Raw genomic sequence first — 19,359 nt, forward strand, 5'->3', positions numbered from 1 at the left:
TCCCAATCCTTCCATTTAATTCATCCTCCTATTGCCCCTTCTACAAAAAGCATAAAACCCATCACAGTGCTACCTTCCCTCAGTTCTGAAGAAGAATTGGATTTGAAACAAAACTGCACATTTCCAGTAGCCACTTTCCCGATGGTTGTTGCCCTCTGTTTTGGTATTAGCCTTTACATTTGTTTTCTACCTTCTCCCACACCTCTAAATCCTTTGTATAACTCGGACATTCTTGAACTGTTCGCTGAAAGGTCAAAGGGAAGAAGAAGGCTTACATTAGGATGAGATGTGGTGGCTCAGTTAGGGCACTTAAGAGTTACAAGTTAGCCAGGAAATTCCTAAAGAGAGGGCTAAAAATAGCCAGGAGGGAACATGTGAAGTCATTGGCGGATCGGATCAAGGAAAAACCTAAAGCTTTTTATGGCTATATCAGGAAGAAAAGAATGACTCGAGTGAGTTTGGGCCAATCAAGCATAGTAGTGGGAAGTTGTCCATGGAGTCAGAACAGATAGGGGAAGCACTAAATGAATACGTTTCATCAGTTTTCACACGAGAAAAAGATAATGTTGTCGAGGAGAATATCAAGATACAGGTCACTAGACTAGATGGGGCAGTGGTGCATAAGGAAGAGGTGTTAGTTATTCTGGAAAGTGTAATATAGGAATGCAGAGTACTGGGCTCATGGTAAGATTCTTGGTAGTGTAAATGAACAGAGAGATCTCGGTGTCCGGGTACATGGATCCTTGAAAATTGCCATCCTGGTTGATAGGGTTGTTAAGAAGGCGTACGGTGTGTTACCTTTTATTGTCAAAGGGTTTGAGTTTCAGAACCATGAGATCATGCTGCAGCTATACAAAACCCTGGTGCGACCACATTTGGAGTATTGCGTATAGTTCTGGTCACCGCATTATAGGAAGAATGTGGAAGCTTTAGAAAATGTTCAGAAGAGATTTACTAGGATGTTGTCTGGTATGGTGGGAAGATTTTATGAGGAAAGGCTGTGGGACTTGTGGCTGTTTTCATTAGAGAGAAGAAAGTTGAGAGGCGACTTAATTGAGACATATAAGATAATCAGAAGGTTAAAGATGTTGGACAATGAGATCCTCTTTCCTCAGATGGCAATGGCTAGCATGAGGGGCCATAGCTTTAAATTGAGGGGTGATAGATCTAGGACAGAAGTCAGAGGTAGTTTCTTTACTCAGAGAGTAGTAGGAGCGTGGAACGCACTGGCTGCAACAGTAGTAGACTCACCAACTTTAAAGACATTTAAATGGCCATTGGATAGGCATATTCATGAGAATGGAATAGTGTAGGTTTGATGGGCTTCGGGTTGGTTCCACAGGTCGGTGCAACATCGAGGGCCGAAGGACCTGTACTGCGCTGTAATGTTCTATGTTCTTTGAAAGCCTAATATGTTCTAGTCAAATTTAACACAATTTCACTTGACTTAAATGAATGCCATGGTTGTGAGTATGTTCGCTGAACTGGGAAGTTGATTGACCAATATTTCATCCCCTATCTAGATGACATCCTCAGTACTTTGGAGCCTCCTGTGAAGCCCTGCTGTACAGTGTCTTCTGGAACTTATTTGGTTCCATTCCTGCTGCTTCCAGTTGCCAGTTCCGATTATTCATTGCAGTGGCTGGTATATTGGGTCTAGGTAAATGTGTTTGTTAATGGAGTCCATGGATGAGTGCCATGCTTCTAGAAATTCTCTGGCTGTCCTCTATTTAGCTTGTCCTATTATCGTTGTGTTGTCCCAGTCAAATTTATGGTCCTTGTCATTGGTGTGCATGGCTACTAGGGACAGCTGGTTGTGGTGTTTCGTGGCAGGTTGGTGTTCATGGATGCGGATTGCTAGTTGTCTGCTGTTTGTCCTACATAGTGTTATGAAGTTGAGGTGTGTACTGTAACTTAGAGAGAGTGAATGCTGTTCTGCACTGAGAGCTTATAAGCACCTATGTATATGACTAGATGGCAGTCCCAGGGTGTACTGAAAAATTGAAAATATGTAACATTTCGCTCTGGAATGGATACCCAAGTTTTGGTTGCTGTTTTGACAATAAGTCAAATTTAACCAATCAGTTTAAATTATGTCCCAGTATACTAAAACCCAATCAAGTTTGAATTTATTGTTTTGCTAACATCGAACCAATGAGATGATCTGGTTTCGGGGGATTGAAAATGTCGGCATTTTGAAAATTGGTCAGAGAGCAACTGCCATTGAGACAGATCCAAGAAATTAGGAAGCATTCTCTATCAAAGGTGCCTTTTCATAAAAAACCTACTTATTGTAAAAAGAAAGAAGACGACCCAGGGAATTCAGTAACTGGAAGAATGAAGTTACAGAAGATGATAGTGGCTGTGTGGTTTTGAAATTAGGTTGCTGTAATTTTAGTAAGTGTCTTATTGAAATAGCATATTGTTATAGAGTTGGAGGTAGGTAATAAGCAGTTAAGGGAAAGGGGGCTTAGAGTTGTGAATGGTTGTTGTTTCGTATTCACTTTTAGAGTTAAAAAATAAATTGCTGTTATTTTCTTTAAATAGTTTGGTAGTTCTTTGTCACTCGTATTTTAACAGATTACAAGGTGAGGTGAGCTTTTCTGGGTGTTTGGTTTAATTAACAGAAAAGTTCACTTCTGTGTCAGTTTGGGGGCTCATCCAGGATTTGGACAGGTTTAGATGGATCCAGTCTGAGATTTAAACAGGTTTAGAGTATGAAAGATCCCAGAAGATTAAACACTTGCCAGTTAGACTCCTAGATCTTTAAGTAAAACTAGGTGAAAAAAATATGTTCAATTTCAGTTACTTGTGATTGATTAAATTAAAAGTGAGGGAAATGCTAAAGAGGTTCTGGGGTTTGAAGATGCTTCCCAAATTTGCCAAGAAAGTTTAGAAAGACAGAGAAAGGGCACACTTTTAGAAGTAGCAAATAGTTTAGAATTGGGTTTAACCAGGGACAAAAGGAAAGCTAAAATTGTAATGGAGTTGGTCAAGTACTCAGGTGTATCAGGGAAACAGACCAGTGTAGTAGAATTAGGCAAATTTAAACTACAATTGAGGCAAAGGGAATTAGAAGATGAGGAAAGGGAAAGAAGAGCCATGAGAGAAGAAAGAGAGAGAGAGAGAAAGAGGGAAGAAAGAGAAAGAGAAAGGGAGAGAGAATTTGAACTTCGGAAGGTGCGAATTAGTCAGGACAGTCAAATTAACAGGATGGAGATGAAGAGAGAAGATATTGATATATACAGATATGCTAAAACACTGTCACATTTTGAGGAGAAAGATGTCTAAGCCTTCGTTGTTCATTTGAAAAATTGGTTCAGCAGATGGAGTGGTCAGAGCACTTGTGGGTAATGGTAGTTCAGACTAAGCTGGTAGACAGAGCTGGTGAGGTATTTGCAGCACTGTCAGATGAGGGATCAAGAGATTATACAGATATCAAATAAGCTATTTTGAGTGCTTATAAATTGGTACCAGAAGCATATAGACAGCAGTTCAGAAACATAAAGAAGGAACCAGGTCAGACTTACGTTGAGTTCGAAAGAATTAAACACAGTAATTTTGATAGAAGGGTGCGGGCCTTTAAAACAGATAAGAACTATGAAGCTCTAAGAGAAATTATTCTGCTGGGGGAGTTTGAAAACTCACTTCCAGGGATTATAAGAATTCTTCTCTATGAACAGAAAGTTCAAGAAGTGAAAAAAGCAGCAGAGATGGCAGATGAAAATCATTGGTGCATAAGGCAAAGTTTAGCTTCCAGCAGGAATTTCATCCTGTGAGGGATAGAAATCGGGAGAAGGGGTGATCCTTCACTACAAATCAAATAGTGGATCACACTGGTAATAGTTTACCATAGATGAAAGAAAAGCCCAAGAGGATGGGAAGAAAGTGAAAGGCCTCAAGTGTTTTCACCGTAATGGAATGGGACACAGAAAATTACAGTGCCGGTGGTTTAAGAGAGGCACTGGATAAAGGTCTTTTCACTGTCAGAAGGTGGAACACATAAGGTCCCTGGTCATTGAAGAAAGGCACTGTGGGAAAAGGTATGGTAAAAGAAGCCAAGCCAGTGGCATTAGTTAAAGTAGTAAAGGAAACCCCAAGAAAAGTAGAGAAGCTGCAGGAGAGTGCACAGCCTAGGCTGAGGGTGGGTATTAAGTTAGTGCCTGATTTCTATAAAGACTTTGCCTCTGTGGGTAAAGTTTACTCAGGAAGTACAGGGAGAGAAGGGAAAAAAGTTACAATTTTAAGAGATGCAGGAGCTAAACAGTCTCTAATAGTAAGAGATGAACATATTTGCACTCTTTCTGACATGTAACCCAAACCAGTGGTAATTCGTGGAATAGATGGACAGAAATTTAGCGTTCTTCTCCTGTTAAAGGTCAGGTTGGAGAGCCAAATCAAGACTGGGGAAGTAACAGTGGGAGCAGTTGACAGAGTGTCAGTTCCAGGAATGCAGTTTGTTCTTAAGAACGATTTAGCACAATCCAAAGTAGGAGTGATGGCCCTTGTTACGGAGAAGCCAAAGGAAGACCAGGGAATGGAGGATTTAAAAGAAAAATACCCTGGAATTTTTCCAGGCTGTGTAGTAACAGAATCCTGCTGTCATAAGTGAGAACAAGAAGCAAAAACTAAAAAGACCAAGGAGTTGAGGTTCAGTTAGCTGACACCTTGTCTGATGTAATGGTGCAGGAAAAACCTGAACAGGAAGAGGGTCATGCAGAAGGGTTTAGTCCTGAAAGGCTAATGGACTTACAACAGAAAGATGAAACAATAAAAGATATATATATTGATGCATACTCAGAAAAGGAATCAGATTGTATTCCTGAGTGTTATTATCTTAAAGATTACCCAAGTGATTGGGATAAAAGTATCCTATTCGTATTGTTTACCACTAGAAAAGCTCCAAATGAATTGACTATTTACTGTACTCCCTTAAGTTAATATTCATACATGACTTGAGAGGGCCTTTGAAATTAATTAAAGAAAAATTATTGGATGGAAGTCGGAGATCTCACTTGGATTATGAATCTGAGGTGAGGGAGAGATTAAATCAGGTAGATGAGTTAGCAAAACAGCAACTGAAGAGGACACAGAATAGGATGAAACAGAGAGATTAAATCAGGAAGGTTTGTTAGCAAAACAGCAACTGAAGAGGGCACAGCATAGAATGAAGCAGGTGGCAGATAAAAACTCTACAATTTGGATATTTTCTTGTGGGAATGAAATATTAGTATTGTTACCAGTAGTAGGATATGCCTTCAAACCTAGGTTTAGTGGTGCCTATCAAATTGAGAAAACGTTGATCCAGGTAAACTATCTGGTAAAGAGGCTGGATAGAATAAAAACTGTATCAGGTATGTCATGTGAGCATGTTGAAACCTTATTATAATAGAGTAATAATTATAGAGATGTATAGCATGGAAACAGGCCCTTTGGTCCAACTCATCCATGCCGACCAGTATCCTAACCTAATCTAGTCCCATTTGCCAGCACTTGGCCCATATGCCCCTAAACCCTTCCTATTCATATACCCATCCAGATGCCTTTATAAATGCTGAAAGTGTACTAGCCTCCATTACTTCCTCTGGCAGCTCATTCCATACACGCAGCACCCTCTGCTTGAAACACTTGCTCATTAGGTCACTTTAATATCTTTCCCCTCTCACCCTAAATCTATGCCCTCTAGCTCTGGACTCTCCCACCTCAGAGAAAACACCTTGACTATTTATCCTATCCATGCCCCTCATAATTTTGTAAACCTCTATAAGGTCAGCCCTCAGCCTCCAACGCTCCAGGGAAAACAACCCCAGCCTATTCAGCCTCTCCTTGTAGCTCAAATCCTCCAACCCTGCGACCATCTTTGTAAATCTTTTCTGAACCCTTTCAAGTTCCACAACTTCCTTCCAATAGGACGGAGACCAGAATTGCAGACAATATTCCAAAAGATAGAGACAGGGACTGAGAGAAACAGGTATTAGTTACTGCCTCCCGTGGAGTGAGGAATCAATCCAGATGTCATGGAGATTGATGGGCCTTAAAAAATGTTAAATAATGAGGAAGTCTTTGAGGAGTAGGGTGGTTTAGTCAACTATCTGTCTCAGGAGCAACTAAACTGGTTGAAAGGTTTGTTGCAGCAGTATGAGGACATATGCAGGAATACAATGGGGAGGACTAATGCTATTGTGCATGAGGTGGAAGTAGGGAATGATGTTTCAATAAAACAACCCCTGCACAAACTTAATCCTCTCAAAGCCACACAGGTCCAGAAGAAAGTGGATGTGATGCTCAATGAAGGTATCATTGAACCAAGTCAGAGTGAGTGGAGTCCACCAATCGTGTTAGTTCACAAACTTTGACGGGGCTCAATGACTTTGTGTGGACTATCAGAAGGCTATTCATAACAAAATTGGACACCCTGTCCAATATCAAGATTGGAGGACTGTATAGAGAAAGTTGGTCAAGCCACTTACATCACAAAGTTGGACTTGCAGCATGGTTATTAGCACATACCTTTACCAGAGAAAGCAAAATAAGTTTCTGCGTTTATAAACCCAAATGGGCTATATTAATTCAAAGTGATGTCCTTTGGAATGAAGAATGCAAGAGCCACATTTCAAAGACTCATGAACAGAGTTGTGGCTGGATTAACAAATTGTGCAGTTTATCTGGATGATGTGGTGATCTTTAGTGAATCTTGAAAAGGTCACATGGTACAGTTGGCAGAGCTCTTTGAACGATTGTGTGAAGCTAAACTGGTAATAAACTTAAAGAAAACAGAATTCACAAAGATAGAGGTGACGTTCTTGGGACATAACCTCGGTCATGGAAGGTTGAACCGAAGGAACTCCAAGATTAAGGCCATCAAGGAATTTCCACAATGTTCCTTGAAGAAAAAGGTCCTTTGATCTTTGGGACTAAGAAGACTCTACCAGAAGTTTGTTAAAAACCTCAGCAGCGTGGTGGCACCACTAACAGATTTACTAAAGAAGAATGTAAAATTTCAGTGACAGAACAATGCCAGGAGGCGTTTGACAATTTAAAAGCAGTATTAACCACCACACCAGTTTTAGCTACAGCCATGTTTCTGAAACCCTCCAAAGTTGCAACCAATGCGAGCAGTATAGGAACTGAAGCTGTACTGCTATAAGAAGATGATGATGATGGAATTGAATGGCCAATTGGCTACTTTTCAAAGAAACTCAAAACCCACCAGAGAAAATACTCTACCATTGAAAAGGAATTATTGAGTATGGTACTGCCTTACAGCATTTTAATGTTTATGTGGCAAACAATGTGTCGGAGACAGTTGTGTACATGGCCCACAATCCTCTTGCATTCTTGGAACGATTTAAAGACAAAAACATGAGACTATTTTGTTGGAGTGTTATTTACAGACTATTAATTTACAAATTATACATGTTGATGGTCATAAAAATGTGATAGCAGATGGTTGTGGTGGATTTAAAGGAAAATGTACAGATAAAATTGGTCAGATCCCAGTGTTATATATATGTGTGCAGAAATTAATATGAAAAGTATAACTTAGATTAATGACCTGTGTATTTCATTGTAATGGGATTAAGAATTAGAAAAAAAGAAGACATCTTTCTTTTGATGTTTTTTTTCTTAAGGGGGGGAAGTGTTATGAAGTTGAAGGCATGTACTATAACTTAAAGAGAGTGAATGCTGTTCTGAACTGAGAGCTTAGAAGCACCTATGTATATGACTAGATGATAGTCCCAGGGTGTACTGAAAAATTGGCTGGGACATGGATACCTGAGTTTTGGTTGCTGTTTTGACAACAATTCAAATTTAAGCAATCAGTTTAAATTATGCCCCAGGATACTAAAACCCAATAAAGTTCGAATTTATCGTTTTGCCATCGTCGAACCAGTGAGATGATCCAGTGTTGAGGGTACAAAAACATTGGCATTTTGAAAATTGGTCAGAGAGCAACTGCCATTGAGACAGATCCAAGAAATTAGGAAACACTCTCTATCAAAGGTACCTTTTCATATAAAACATACTCGCAGTAAAAAGAAAGAAGATGGTCCAGGGAATTCAGTAACCGGAGGAGTAAAGTCACAGAAGATGACAGTGGCTGTGTGGTTTTTAAATTAAGTTGATCTAATTTTAATAAGTGTTTTATTGTAACAATATATTGTTATAGAGTTGGAAGCAGATAATAAACAGTTAAGAGAAAGGGGGGCTTAGAGTTATGAATGGTTGTTGTTTAATATTCACTCTTAGAGTTAAGAAAATAAATTGATATTATTTTCTTTAAATAGTGGAATTTGGGAGTTCACGATCACTCATTTTAACAGATTATGAGGCAAGGTGAGCTTTTCTGTGTGTTTGGTTTATTTAACAGATGGGTTAATCTCTGTCTCATGGCAATAGTGTTTTGTGCAGTCTTTGCATGGAATCTTGTCAGTCACGTTGGTCTTGCATATGATGGATCTTTTGTTCTGATGAGTTGTTTATGGGCTATCATGAATTCGAGTGGTCAGAGAAATCTGGCAGTTCACTCTAAAACTGTTTTATATAAGATAGTGTGGCTAGTGTGTTGGGCCATGGCATGTACTCGTCACATTGTTTGTCTGCTGGGCATCCACGGATAAAGTTTCGGGGATATCCATTCTTGGCAAGACTTTGTAGAAGTGTTCTTCTTCGCTTCACAAGTCAGGAGTGCTGCAGCGTATTGTAACCCTTTTGAACAGTGTCCTAATGCAGCTTCTCTTGTGTGTTTGGGTGGTTGCTGTTATTGGATCTGGTCCATATGTGTGGCTTTTTCTATACACTTTCATTGTGCTCTCACCGTTCTGTGTTCTTTCTACCATCACATCCAGGAATGGGAGTTGATCGTTAGTTTCCTCCTCTCTCATAAATTTGATCCCTGTGAGCATGGTGTTGATAATTTGGTGCATTCTCCCAATCTCTGTTCTCTTAATAATTACAAAAGTGTTGTCCGTGTATCTGATCTAGCGGTTCGGTCAGATTTGTGGGAGGGCTGTTTGTTTCAATCTTAGTATCACTGCTTCTGCTGTGAGTCCAGAGCCCATAGGTGTCCCATTGATCTGTTTATATATTTGGCTATTGAATGTGAAATGTGTCATCAAGCACAGGTCTAGCAGTTTGAGTATGTAGTCCTTGTTGATAGGTTCCCATCGTGTTGTCTGTTCCATTTGACCATGAGATTGGCTATTGCCTCTCTGGCTAGGGTTTTGTCAATTGAGGTAAATAGTGCCGTTACGTCGAATGAGACCATCGCTTTGTCCTTGTCTACATTTATGTTCTTAATGTTGTCTAGGAATTCCTATGATAATTCTACGGAGTGCTTGGATCCGCTGACAAGGCGTTTCAGTTTTTGTTGAAGTTCTTTTGCCAGTTTATGTGATGGTGTTCCTGGAAGTGTCACGGTAGGTCTAAGTGGTAAGCCTGGTTTGTGTCCCTTAGGTAATCCGTAAAGTCTTGAGGTGTTGTTGTCTTCTGGCTTCATCTTTTGTAGGTTATCTTGGTTATCAGTCTGTTTATTGTAGGTTCCGTGGTGTGTTATTTATTCTACCGGTTAGCTGATGTGGGGTCAGACTCCCTCTGCAGGTAGTTGGCAGTATCTGCAAGTAGTTTCTCCGCTTTTTGAATGTTTTCAGTCTTGTCCACGATCATTCTGTCTTTATCTGCTGGTACTATAATTATATTCTTGTTCTTTTTGTCCTTTCCTTTGTTAGTAAGAGTACAATGGTTTGCCTGACTGTGTCTTTTTAGTTAGTCTGTCAGTTCTGAGCATACTAGTGCAGCTAGGAAGTCCCTATGCCCAGCATGTGCAAGACCAAAGTAATTAACAAGATTCCATGCAAAGACTGCACAAAACACTATATCGGACAAACAGGCAGACAACTAGCAATCTACATCCAAGAAAACCAACTAGCCATTAAATGCCATGGCCAACTGTCCCTAGTAGCCACACACACAGATGACAAGGATCACAAATTCAACTGGGACAACACAACAATAATAGGACAAGCTAAACAGACGACAGCCAGAGAATTTCTAGAAGCATGGCACTCATCCATGGACTCCATCAACAAACGCATAGACCTAGACCCAATATAACGACCACTGTAACGAATGACTGGAACCAGCAACTGGAAGCAGCAGGAACGGAACCAAATAGGTTCCAGAAGACACCGTGCAGCAGGGTTTCAGAGGAGCTCCACAGGACTGAAGATGTCACCTAGACAGGGAATGAAACGTCTGCAAATCAACTTCCCAGCTCAGCAAACACAACCATGGCAACCAGCACCCGAGCTACAAATCATTATGCAAACCTTGGAATTAAATGAAACTCAGGGCTTTCGTTTGCCTTATTAATGGCCCTACTAACTCACGTCACTACTTTTAGTGATTTGTGCATCCAAACCTTTGGATGGAGTCATAGAGTCTGAGAGATGCACAGCGTGGAAACAGACCCTTCGGCCCAAATTGTCCATGCCTACCAGATATCCTAAATTAATCTAGTCCCATTTGCCAGCACTTGGCCCATATCCCTCTAAACCCTTCCTATTCATATATCCATCAAAGTGTCTTTTTAATGTTGTATTTGTCCCAGCATCCACCACTTCCTCTGGCAGCTCATTCCAGACACACACCACCCTCTATGTGAAACAGTTGCCCATTAGGTCTCTTTAATATCTTTCTCCTCTCACCCTAAAACTATGCCCTCTAGCTCTGGACTCCTCCACCTGAGAAAGACCTTGTCTATTTATCCTATTCATACCCCTCATGATTTTATAAACCTCTATAAGATCACCCCTCAGCCTCCAACACTCCAGGGAAAACAGCCACAGCCTATTCAGCCTCTCCCTGTAGCTCAAATCCTCCATCCTTGTAAATCTTTTCTGAACCCTTTCAAGTTTCATAGGAACTTCCGATAGGAGGGAGACCAGAATTTCACGTAATATTCCAAAAGTGGCCTAACCAATGTCCTGTACAGCTGCAACATGACCTCCAAACTCCTATACTCAATGCTCTGACCAATAAATGAAAACATACCAAATGCCTTCTTCATTATCCCACCTACCTGCAACTCCACTCAACCTGCTCCTCTATTATTTTCCAAGTAGTGTACCGTCTCCTTTACTGTTTTTGACTATCAAAATGTGCTACTGCATCTTATTTGTAATGAAACTAATGTGTAACCTGCTGAAGGATACTCTGCTCATCACGTTTCTGTTTCTTTTTGCAGGGAGGTTGCTCGATGGGGCTGGAGAGACCACTTGTAGCGGCTATCATTGTGCTATTCAGCAGTGTGATCATCGTGGTGACAATCTCATTGCTTCAGCAGCTGAAAAAAGTTGCTCTTCCTGTCGGATATAAGGTCCTTCACTCATTGTAGTGGTCGGCAAAGCTCTCTGGGATTGATGGGGAGCCAGATTTCCCAGAGTGGTTTGAAGTGTTTCAGTAGGTGTCAGTGTAAGACCATTTTGTCTGCTAACCCCGAAGCTCCCTGATAACAGTCACTTGGTTTGATCTCGCCAGTGCCCACCTACCCGCATCTAGTCAGGAAGCAAATACAGTGGAAACTCGATTATCCGAATGAGATGAGCGGGCACTATTTTGTTCGGATAATTGATTATTTGGAAAATCAACTAAATGCCTTTCCTCTGGGGCTCGGAGTTTTAAAGTCAGCTCCCTATTCAGGAGACTGCAGCAGCACACAGCGCGGGAGACCCCGCCCCCCCCCCAACCCAGTCCAACCTTGTCTCCCCCCCCACCCCCGCACAAAGCACGCGAGCCCATGGCCACCCCCATCCACCCCCAGCCCCTCTCTGGGGCATCCAACTGCACATCAACAACAAGACTACTACTGCTGCTGCTGCCTCTGTGGGATAAGTCTCCAAATAGCGCGCGCACACACAACTTTTTACTTCAAATTTTTGACAGGTTCCATGTTTGCCCTGTACAGGACAATGTTGGAGAGATTATTCCTGGGAAGTGGGGGGGCGGGGGGTGTTCAGGTACACTCCTCTATAGAACTCCAGGGAAAGTGTGGGGACAGAGAGAGGGCGGGAGGTCAGTCATTTGGAGGCAGTGCCTGTTCAATCACTGTAAATAAAAGACGTGATCACTGCTGGAAACACGTCTTTGATGTAATGTTTCTATCGGGACCTCGAGCTCTCCTTCGGATAAACCGATTTTCGGATAACTGGTATTCGGATAATCGAGTTTCCTCTGTAGATTTATTTGTATGTGATTGGATGATTCTTGACTCTCAAACCAGCAGCCCTTTTTCTCTGAATTTCTAAGATGTTGAATCCCGTGTCACTCATCTGGCCTCTTAAATGACTGTAAAAGATACAAAAACATGAAAAAGTATAGACCACTTGGCCCTTCCAGCCCATATTGCTGTTCAATAAGATCTTGGCTGTTCTAGATCCAAGCTCCCTCCTAGTATCTTGGCCAATATTATTCAACATCACAGAAACACATTGCTATTCAGGGAACAAATTGGCTGCCACAATTCCTACAATACAATAGTGACTGCACTTGAAAAATATTTCATTGGCGTCACGCACTCTGGGAGATCCTGAGACTGTGAAAAATGCAATACAAATGTCAGTTTGTTCTTTAATCCCCAATAGATTTCACAACAGATGAACTGAATAGTGAAAATATATTTTTTAAAAACACAATATTTCAGGTTTGCTTGTGATTTTTTTTCTCTCTGAGGTTTTTGCTGCCTACAGCAATTAATCTTTACTTGCTGGAGACTCCAGGAAAATTCTGGAGCATTGCTAATCCTACTTGGAGAGCTCCACCTATTTCCCATACCACCTGAAGATTGGCTGGTAAATTCATGGAACAGTGCAACTAGATTTCTTTCTTCCAGTAATAAACCACAGCATAACTGTATCTTACTGTAGTCTAACTGTATTTAACTATGACTAATCTATATTTTTTCCAGTATGGGATTGTCTTTGATGCCGGAGCCTCCCGTACGACTCTTTATGTTTACAGATGGCCAGCAGAAAAGGAGAATAACACTGGCGTGGTCAGTGAGTTTCACCTCTGCCATGTCAAAGGTATAGAGCTGAAATTCATTTGAAGTGTATTGCACGTTAATTAGCAAGATAATTTCACTAACATCAATTCTAGAATCACATAGTCATTACAGCACAGAAGGAAACTAATTTGGTCCCAATCAGTCCCTTACACCTTCCCTGAATCTCTCACCCTAAATTCTCTACTGGTTGGAGTCATATCTGGCATATAGGAATATGGTTGTGGTTGTTGTAGGTCAGTCAAATCAACTCCAGGACATCTCTGCAGGAGTTCCTCAGGGTAATGTCCAAGGTCCAATCACCTTCAGCTGCTTCATCAATGACCTTCCCTTCCTTGTAAGATTGGAAGTGGGGATGTTCGTCGATGATTGCCCAATGTTCAGCAGCATTCGCAATTCCTCAGATATTGAAGCAGTCCACGTTCAAATGCAACAAGAGCAGAAAAATATCCAGGCTTTGGCTGACAAGTAGCAAGTAACATTGATGCCACACAAATGTCAGGCAATTACCATCTCCAATAAGAGACTTTTTAACCACCACTCCTTGATTTTCAATGGTGTTATCATCATTGAATCCCCCACTATTAACATCCTTGGGGTTACCATTGACTAGAAACTCAACTGGACTTGCCATATAATAGTGTCTACAAGAGCAATCAGATTTTCAGAATACTGCAGTGAGGAACACACTTCCTGACTCCCAAAGCCTTTCCATCATGTACAAGGCACAGGTCAGGAGTATGATAGAATACTCTCCATCTGCCTGGATGCATTACAGTTCCAACCACACCCAAGAAGCTTGACACCATCCAGGACAAAGCAGCCCACTTGTCTGGCACCACATTCACAAACATTCAATCAGTAAACAACCGATGTTCAGTAGCAGCAGTATCTACAAGATGCACTGCAGAAATTCACCAAACATCCTCAGACAGCACCTTCCAAACCTATGACCCCTTTCATCTAAAAAGACAAAGACAGCACATACATGGGAACACCACCTCCAAGTTCCCCTCCAAGCCACTTGCCACCCTGTCTTGGAAATATATCACTGTTCCTTTAATGTCACTGGGTCATAATCCTGGAATTCCCTCCCTAAGGACATTTTGAGTCTACTTACAGCAAATGGACTACAGCGGTTCAAGAAGGCAGCTCACCACCACCTTCTCTAGAAGAACTTGCAATGGGCAATAAATCCCGGCCAAGCCAGCAATGTCCACATCATATAAATGAATAAAAGAACTCAGTTCCTCTGTTTATAAAGACTGATCCCATTTGCTTTGATAATGGCTCTCAATATGTCCTATCTCATCAAGAATCAATGAACATGAGCAAAAATAATCAGTCCCTGCAAATTTAGAACTTGTAACATTTAGTCAACATTTAGTCCCTGCCCCTTCTGCAAAAGTGGTAGAATAATGTAGTAAAAAGAAAAAATGCATTGTTTAAAAGGATACTGATCAACCTCTGGATTGTTCAATACTGAGTTTTTTTGACTTATTCATGTGTTGAGGGTGTCACTGTCCAGGCCAACATTTATTGCCCATCTCTAATTGCCTACAGGGTAGTTAAAAGTCAACATTGCTGTTGGCCTGGAGTCACACATCAGCCAGACCAGAAAACGATGGCAGTTTCTTTCGTTAAAGGACATTAGAGAATCAGTTGGGGTTTTGCAATAATCAACAATGGATTCATGATCATCAAAGACTCATAATTCTAGAATTTTATTCAATTTAAATTCCACCATCTGCCGTAGCAGGATTCAAACCCAGGTCCCCAGAACATTACCCATGCCTATACATTAACAGTCCAGCAATAATATTCCCAGGAGAAAGTGAGGACTGCAGATGATGGAGATCAGAGCTGAAAATGTGTTGCTGGAAAAGCACAGCAGGTCAGGCAGCATCCAAGGAACAGGAGAATCAACGTTTCAGGCATCAGCCCTTCTTCAGGAATAAGGAAATTGTGCCAAGCAGGCTAAGATGAAAGGTAGGGAGGAAGGACTTGGGGGAGGGGCGTTGGGAATGCGATAGGTGGAAGGAGGTCAAGGTGAGGGCGATAGGCCAGAGTGGGGGTGGGGGGCAGAGAGGTCAGGAAGAAGATTGCAGATTAGGAAGGTAGTGCTGAGTTCGAGGGATTTGACTGAGACAAGGTGGGGGGAGGGGAAATGAGGAAACTGGAGAAATCTGAGTTCATCCCTTGTGGGTGGAGGGTTCCTAGGCGGAAGATGAGGCGCTCTTCCTCCAGCCGTCGTGTTGCTATGGTCTGTCGATGGAGGAGTCCAAGGACCTGCATGTCCTTGGTGGAATGGGAGGGGGAGTTGAAGGGTTGAGCCATGGGGTGGTTGGGTTGGTTGGTCCGGGTGTCCCACAGGTGTTCTCTGAAACGTTCTACAAGTAGGTGGCCTGTCTCCCCAATATAGAGGAGGCCACATCGGGTGCAGCGGATGCAATAGATGATGTGTGTGGAGGTGCAGGTGAATTTGTGGCGGATATGGAAGGATCCCTTGGGGCCTTGGAGGGAAGTAAGGGGGGAGGTGTGGGTGCAAGTTTTGCATTTCTTGCGGTTGCAGGGGAAGGTGCCGGGAGTGGAGGTTGGGTTGATGGGGAGTGTGGACCTGACGAGGGAATCATGGAGGGAGTGGTCTTTTCAGAACGCTGATAGGGGAGGGGAGGGAAATATATCCTTGGTGGTGGAGTCCGTTTGGAGGTGGCGGAAATGACGACGGATGATACGATGTATCTGGAGGTTGGTGGGGTGGTAGGTGAGGACCAGTGGGGTTCTGTCCTGGTGGCGATTGGAGGGGCGGGGGGGGGGCTCAAGGGCGGACGAGTGGGAAGTGGAGGAGATGCAGTGGAGGGCATCGTCGATCACGTCTGGGGGGAAATTGCGGTCTTTGAAGAAGGAGGACATCTGGATTGTACGGTATTGGAACTGGTCCTCCTGGGAGCAGATGAGGCAGAGACGAAGGAATTGGGAATATGGGATGGTGTTTTTACAGGGTGGGAGGAGGTGTAGTCTAGGTAGCTGTGGGAGTTGGTCGGTTTATAGTAAATGTCTGTGTTGATTCGGTCGCCTGAGATAGAAATGGAAAGGTCTAGGAAGGGGAGGGAGGAGTCTGAGACGGTCCAGGTAAATTTGAAGTTGGGGTGGAAGGTGTTGGTAAAGTGGATGAACTGTTCAACCTCCTCGAGGGAGCACAAGGCAGTGCCGATCAATAATATTCCCAGGCCAACACCTCCCCATGTAAAGCGCATTTGTAAAGACTCATTGGTGGAAAAACAGCTGCTTCTTTTGGTTCATACTCTCACCTCTAAGCAAAGTATTATGGGTTCAATTCCAACTTCAAAGACTTGGCCACAAAGTCCAGGCTGACAGGATGCTGTGCTGTCAGAAATGTCAACTTTCCAATGAATCGTTAAGTCAGATCCCCATCTACCCTCTCAGGTATTCGTAAATGATCCCTCTATTTCGATTTGATTTATTTGATTGTCACATGTATTTGGTTACAAAATACAGTGAGAAGTGTTATATAGTGTCGCCACTCTCTGGCGGCATCTTTAAACACAGAAATATAAACCAAAACATAGAATATTAAGGCAGAAAAATGAAGAAATAAAGAAAAAGTGTCCATCTTTACAGGCCTTCTTGTTAAGTGCTCCACCATGGCCAATGGCCTGATGGCTAGGCATAAGTCCTGTTTTGGTACTACTTTGAAGATGAACCTGGGATTTCTCCTAGTGCCCTGGCCAATATTTATCCCAATGTTTATACTAATTTCCTTGCCCTGTCAATCCTTTTGTCCCCTTTCCCGCCTTCCACCCTATCAAATACTTTCCTTTCTTGACTTGCTTCCCATTTCACTTTGTGCTTATTTTAAACCTCTTGAATCTTTAAACTCATTCCAGTTCTGATTAAAGGTCACAAGCCTGAAACATTTCTCTCTCCACAGGTGCTGCCTGATCTGCTGAGTATTTCCAGCATTTCCTACAGTAGGAAATGTGATTATGTTTTGAAAGTCGTTCATTGGCCGTGCAAAGACAATTTCTGTCCTGATCATTTTTTTAAAAAAACTGACCCAATTCATGTGATTCTCCACAGGACCCGATATTTCTAGCTATGACAAGGAACCTGTACAAGCAGCTCACTCAATGGAATGGTGCCTCAACAGAACAATAGAAAAAATCCCAGCAGAAAGGCATAATTCTACACCAGTCTACTTTGGTGCTACTGCTGGAATGCGACTACTCCAGTAAGATTATAAGGTTATTTATTAATTTATTTAAATAATGTCACATTCCAGAGGACTGGTCACCCATAGTAATCAAAACAAACATACTGTTGAAAGAGAAAAGATTTGCAAGGCTATGAGAAGAAGCCAAGGGCATGACACTTGTCAAGCTGCTCTTGCTGAGAACCAGCACAGATGTAGTGGGCCAAATGGCCTCGTTCTGTGCTGTAACTAAAGTACTCCGTTTCATCTATACCAGATGTTTCATAACACAAAACAGAACCTCAGAAATGGACAGAAATTTCTGGAAGATTAGGTGGGAAGTAGGATTGGATACTCTTTCAAAGATAAGCCATATGCGCGTTGGGCTGAACAATGATATCCTCAGAGACATCCTTGGCCCAACTCTGGATCTTTACCAAAAATGAGAGGCTAAGAACTCAGCTTTTTCTGAAGGAATTGGATCATTTTGAAGAGATTCTAAGAAGGTTCCCAGTCCTGCTCTGGAGAATGGCTGTAATGGTGTACTTATTACTGGACAAATAAGCCTAAGAAGAGTTCAAATTCAAAGTGCTGAGTACTATGGAAATTCTAGCTGTGTTTCTGGTCTTTGCCATCCCCCTCACTGTTTGTTGGAGATCAATAACATTTATTTGGCAACCCTTGATCTTAAAATTTTTTGCCTGTTTTTTAAATCCTTCTATGGGTTCATCCTTTTCCTGGAATCATGGAATCTTGTTAGCATGGAAACATGCCATTCAGCCCATTGAATCCATGCTGACTCTCTAAAGAGAGCATCCTACTCAGGCACCACCTTCCACACATCCCCCCCCACCCCCAGCCGCCTCCCCCCGCCACCTGCATTTCCTGTGACTAATCCATCAAGACTGATTTCACCCAAAGCTGGAACCAAACCCAGTTCCCTGGTGTTGTGAGGCTGCAGTATCAACCTCTGAGCCACCATGCCATTCCCATTCTTGCAATCTCTTTATCTGGAACACTGTCTGAAAACAAAACAGAAGCAATTGTAACTTTGAAAAGGGGAATTGGATAAATACCTGCAAAGGAGAAATTTGAAGGGCTTGGGGAAAGAGCTAATGAAGGAAGAACTAATTGGACAGCTCATCCATGAAGCCAGAATGGACACAAATGGCTTTTCTATGCACTCCATGAGTCTACTAAATAGCTGAGGCAAAAACAACCTTTATACCTGATAAAGAAATGTGCATCTCACTAATTCTGTCTCTAATTCTTCCAATTGGCGGAACTAGGCTGGAGAACCAAAGAGCTGCAGCCATGATCCTCACAGAGATTGAAAATTTCCTCCGTTCTTCACCGTTTGATTTCAAAGGTGCCCATATTCTCTCAGGGAAGGAGGAAGGCGTTTACGGGTGGATCACAGCAAATTATTTACTGGACAATTTGCAGCAGGTTTGTCCAACTTACGTTCTCGAAGCTCAGCATGCTTTGGGTGAATCGTTTCACCGTGTTTGCTGCTTTGCTCTCCTTCTGTCCCGTAGACTCTGACAGCCACCAGCAGACTGAGGCACAGCTACCCATTACTACCTGCATGTATAACAGGTAATTAGGAATGCAAATTAAATGTTCTCATTTATTGCTAAAGGGATTGAGTTTAAAGGCAGGGAGATTATGTTGCAGCTGCATAGGGTATTGGTGAGGCCACACCTAAAGTACTGCATACAGTTTTGCTCTCCTTACTTAAGAAAGGATGTGCTGGCACTCACACAACAGCAGGTTATAGTCCAACAATTTCATTTGGAAGTACTAGCTTTCAGAGCAATGATCCTTCATCAGGTAACCAGTGGGGCAGGATCAGAAGACACTGAATTTATAGCAAAAGATCACAGTGTCATGCAATTAAAATGATATATTGAACAAACCTAGATTGCTGTTAAGTCATCCATCTTTTAGAATGGGTTGCAGGTTTTGGTTCATTAATATGTCAATCTCAGAACTTCTTTTAAGTCACATTCTAAAGATAATTTACCGTTTTATAAAAAAAGGTAACATTTCAGCTCAGATAATGTATTAAAGGTGTGAGGTTAGC

General features: G+C 42.0%; 1 protein-coding gene across 1 annotated transcript in view; it reads left to right on the forward strand.

The window, feature by feature from the left end:
* Positions 1-19,359, forward strand: part of entpd3 (ectonucleoside triphosphate diphosphohydrolase 3) — a 55,851-nt gene that overhangs the window by 18,256 nt on the left and 18,236 nt on the right. The window contains exons 4-7 of the mRNA XM_072570948.1: positions 11,246-11,377; positions 12,965-13,082; positions 17,162-17,312; positions 18,563-18,722. Coding sequence (XP_072427049.1) covers positions 11,258-11,377; positions 12,965-13,082; positions 17,162-17,312; positions 18,563-18,722 — 549 coding nt within the window. The 5' untranslated portion in view covers positions 11,246-11,257. The remainder of the gene's footprint in view (positions 1-11,245; positions 11,378-12,964; positions 13,083-17,161; positions 17,313-18,562; positions 18,723-19,359) is intronic.

Source organism: Chiloscyllium punctatum, chromosome 5 (genome assembly GCF_047496795.1).
Source record: "Chiloscyllium punctatum isolate Juve2018m chromosome 5, sChiPun1.3, whole genome shotgun sequence".
Classification (NCBI taxonomy): domain Eukaryota; kingdom Metazoa; phylum Chordata; class Chondrichthyes; order Orectolobiformes; family Hemiscylliidae; genus Chiloscyllium; species Chiloscyllium punctatum.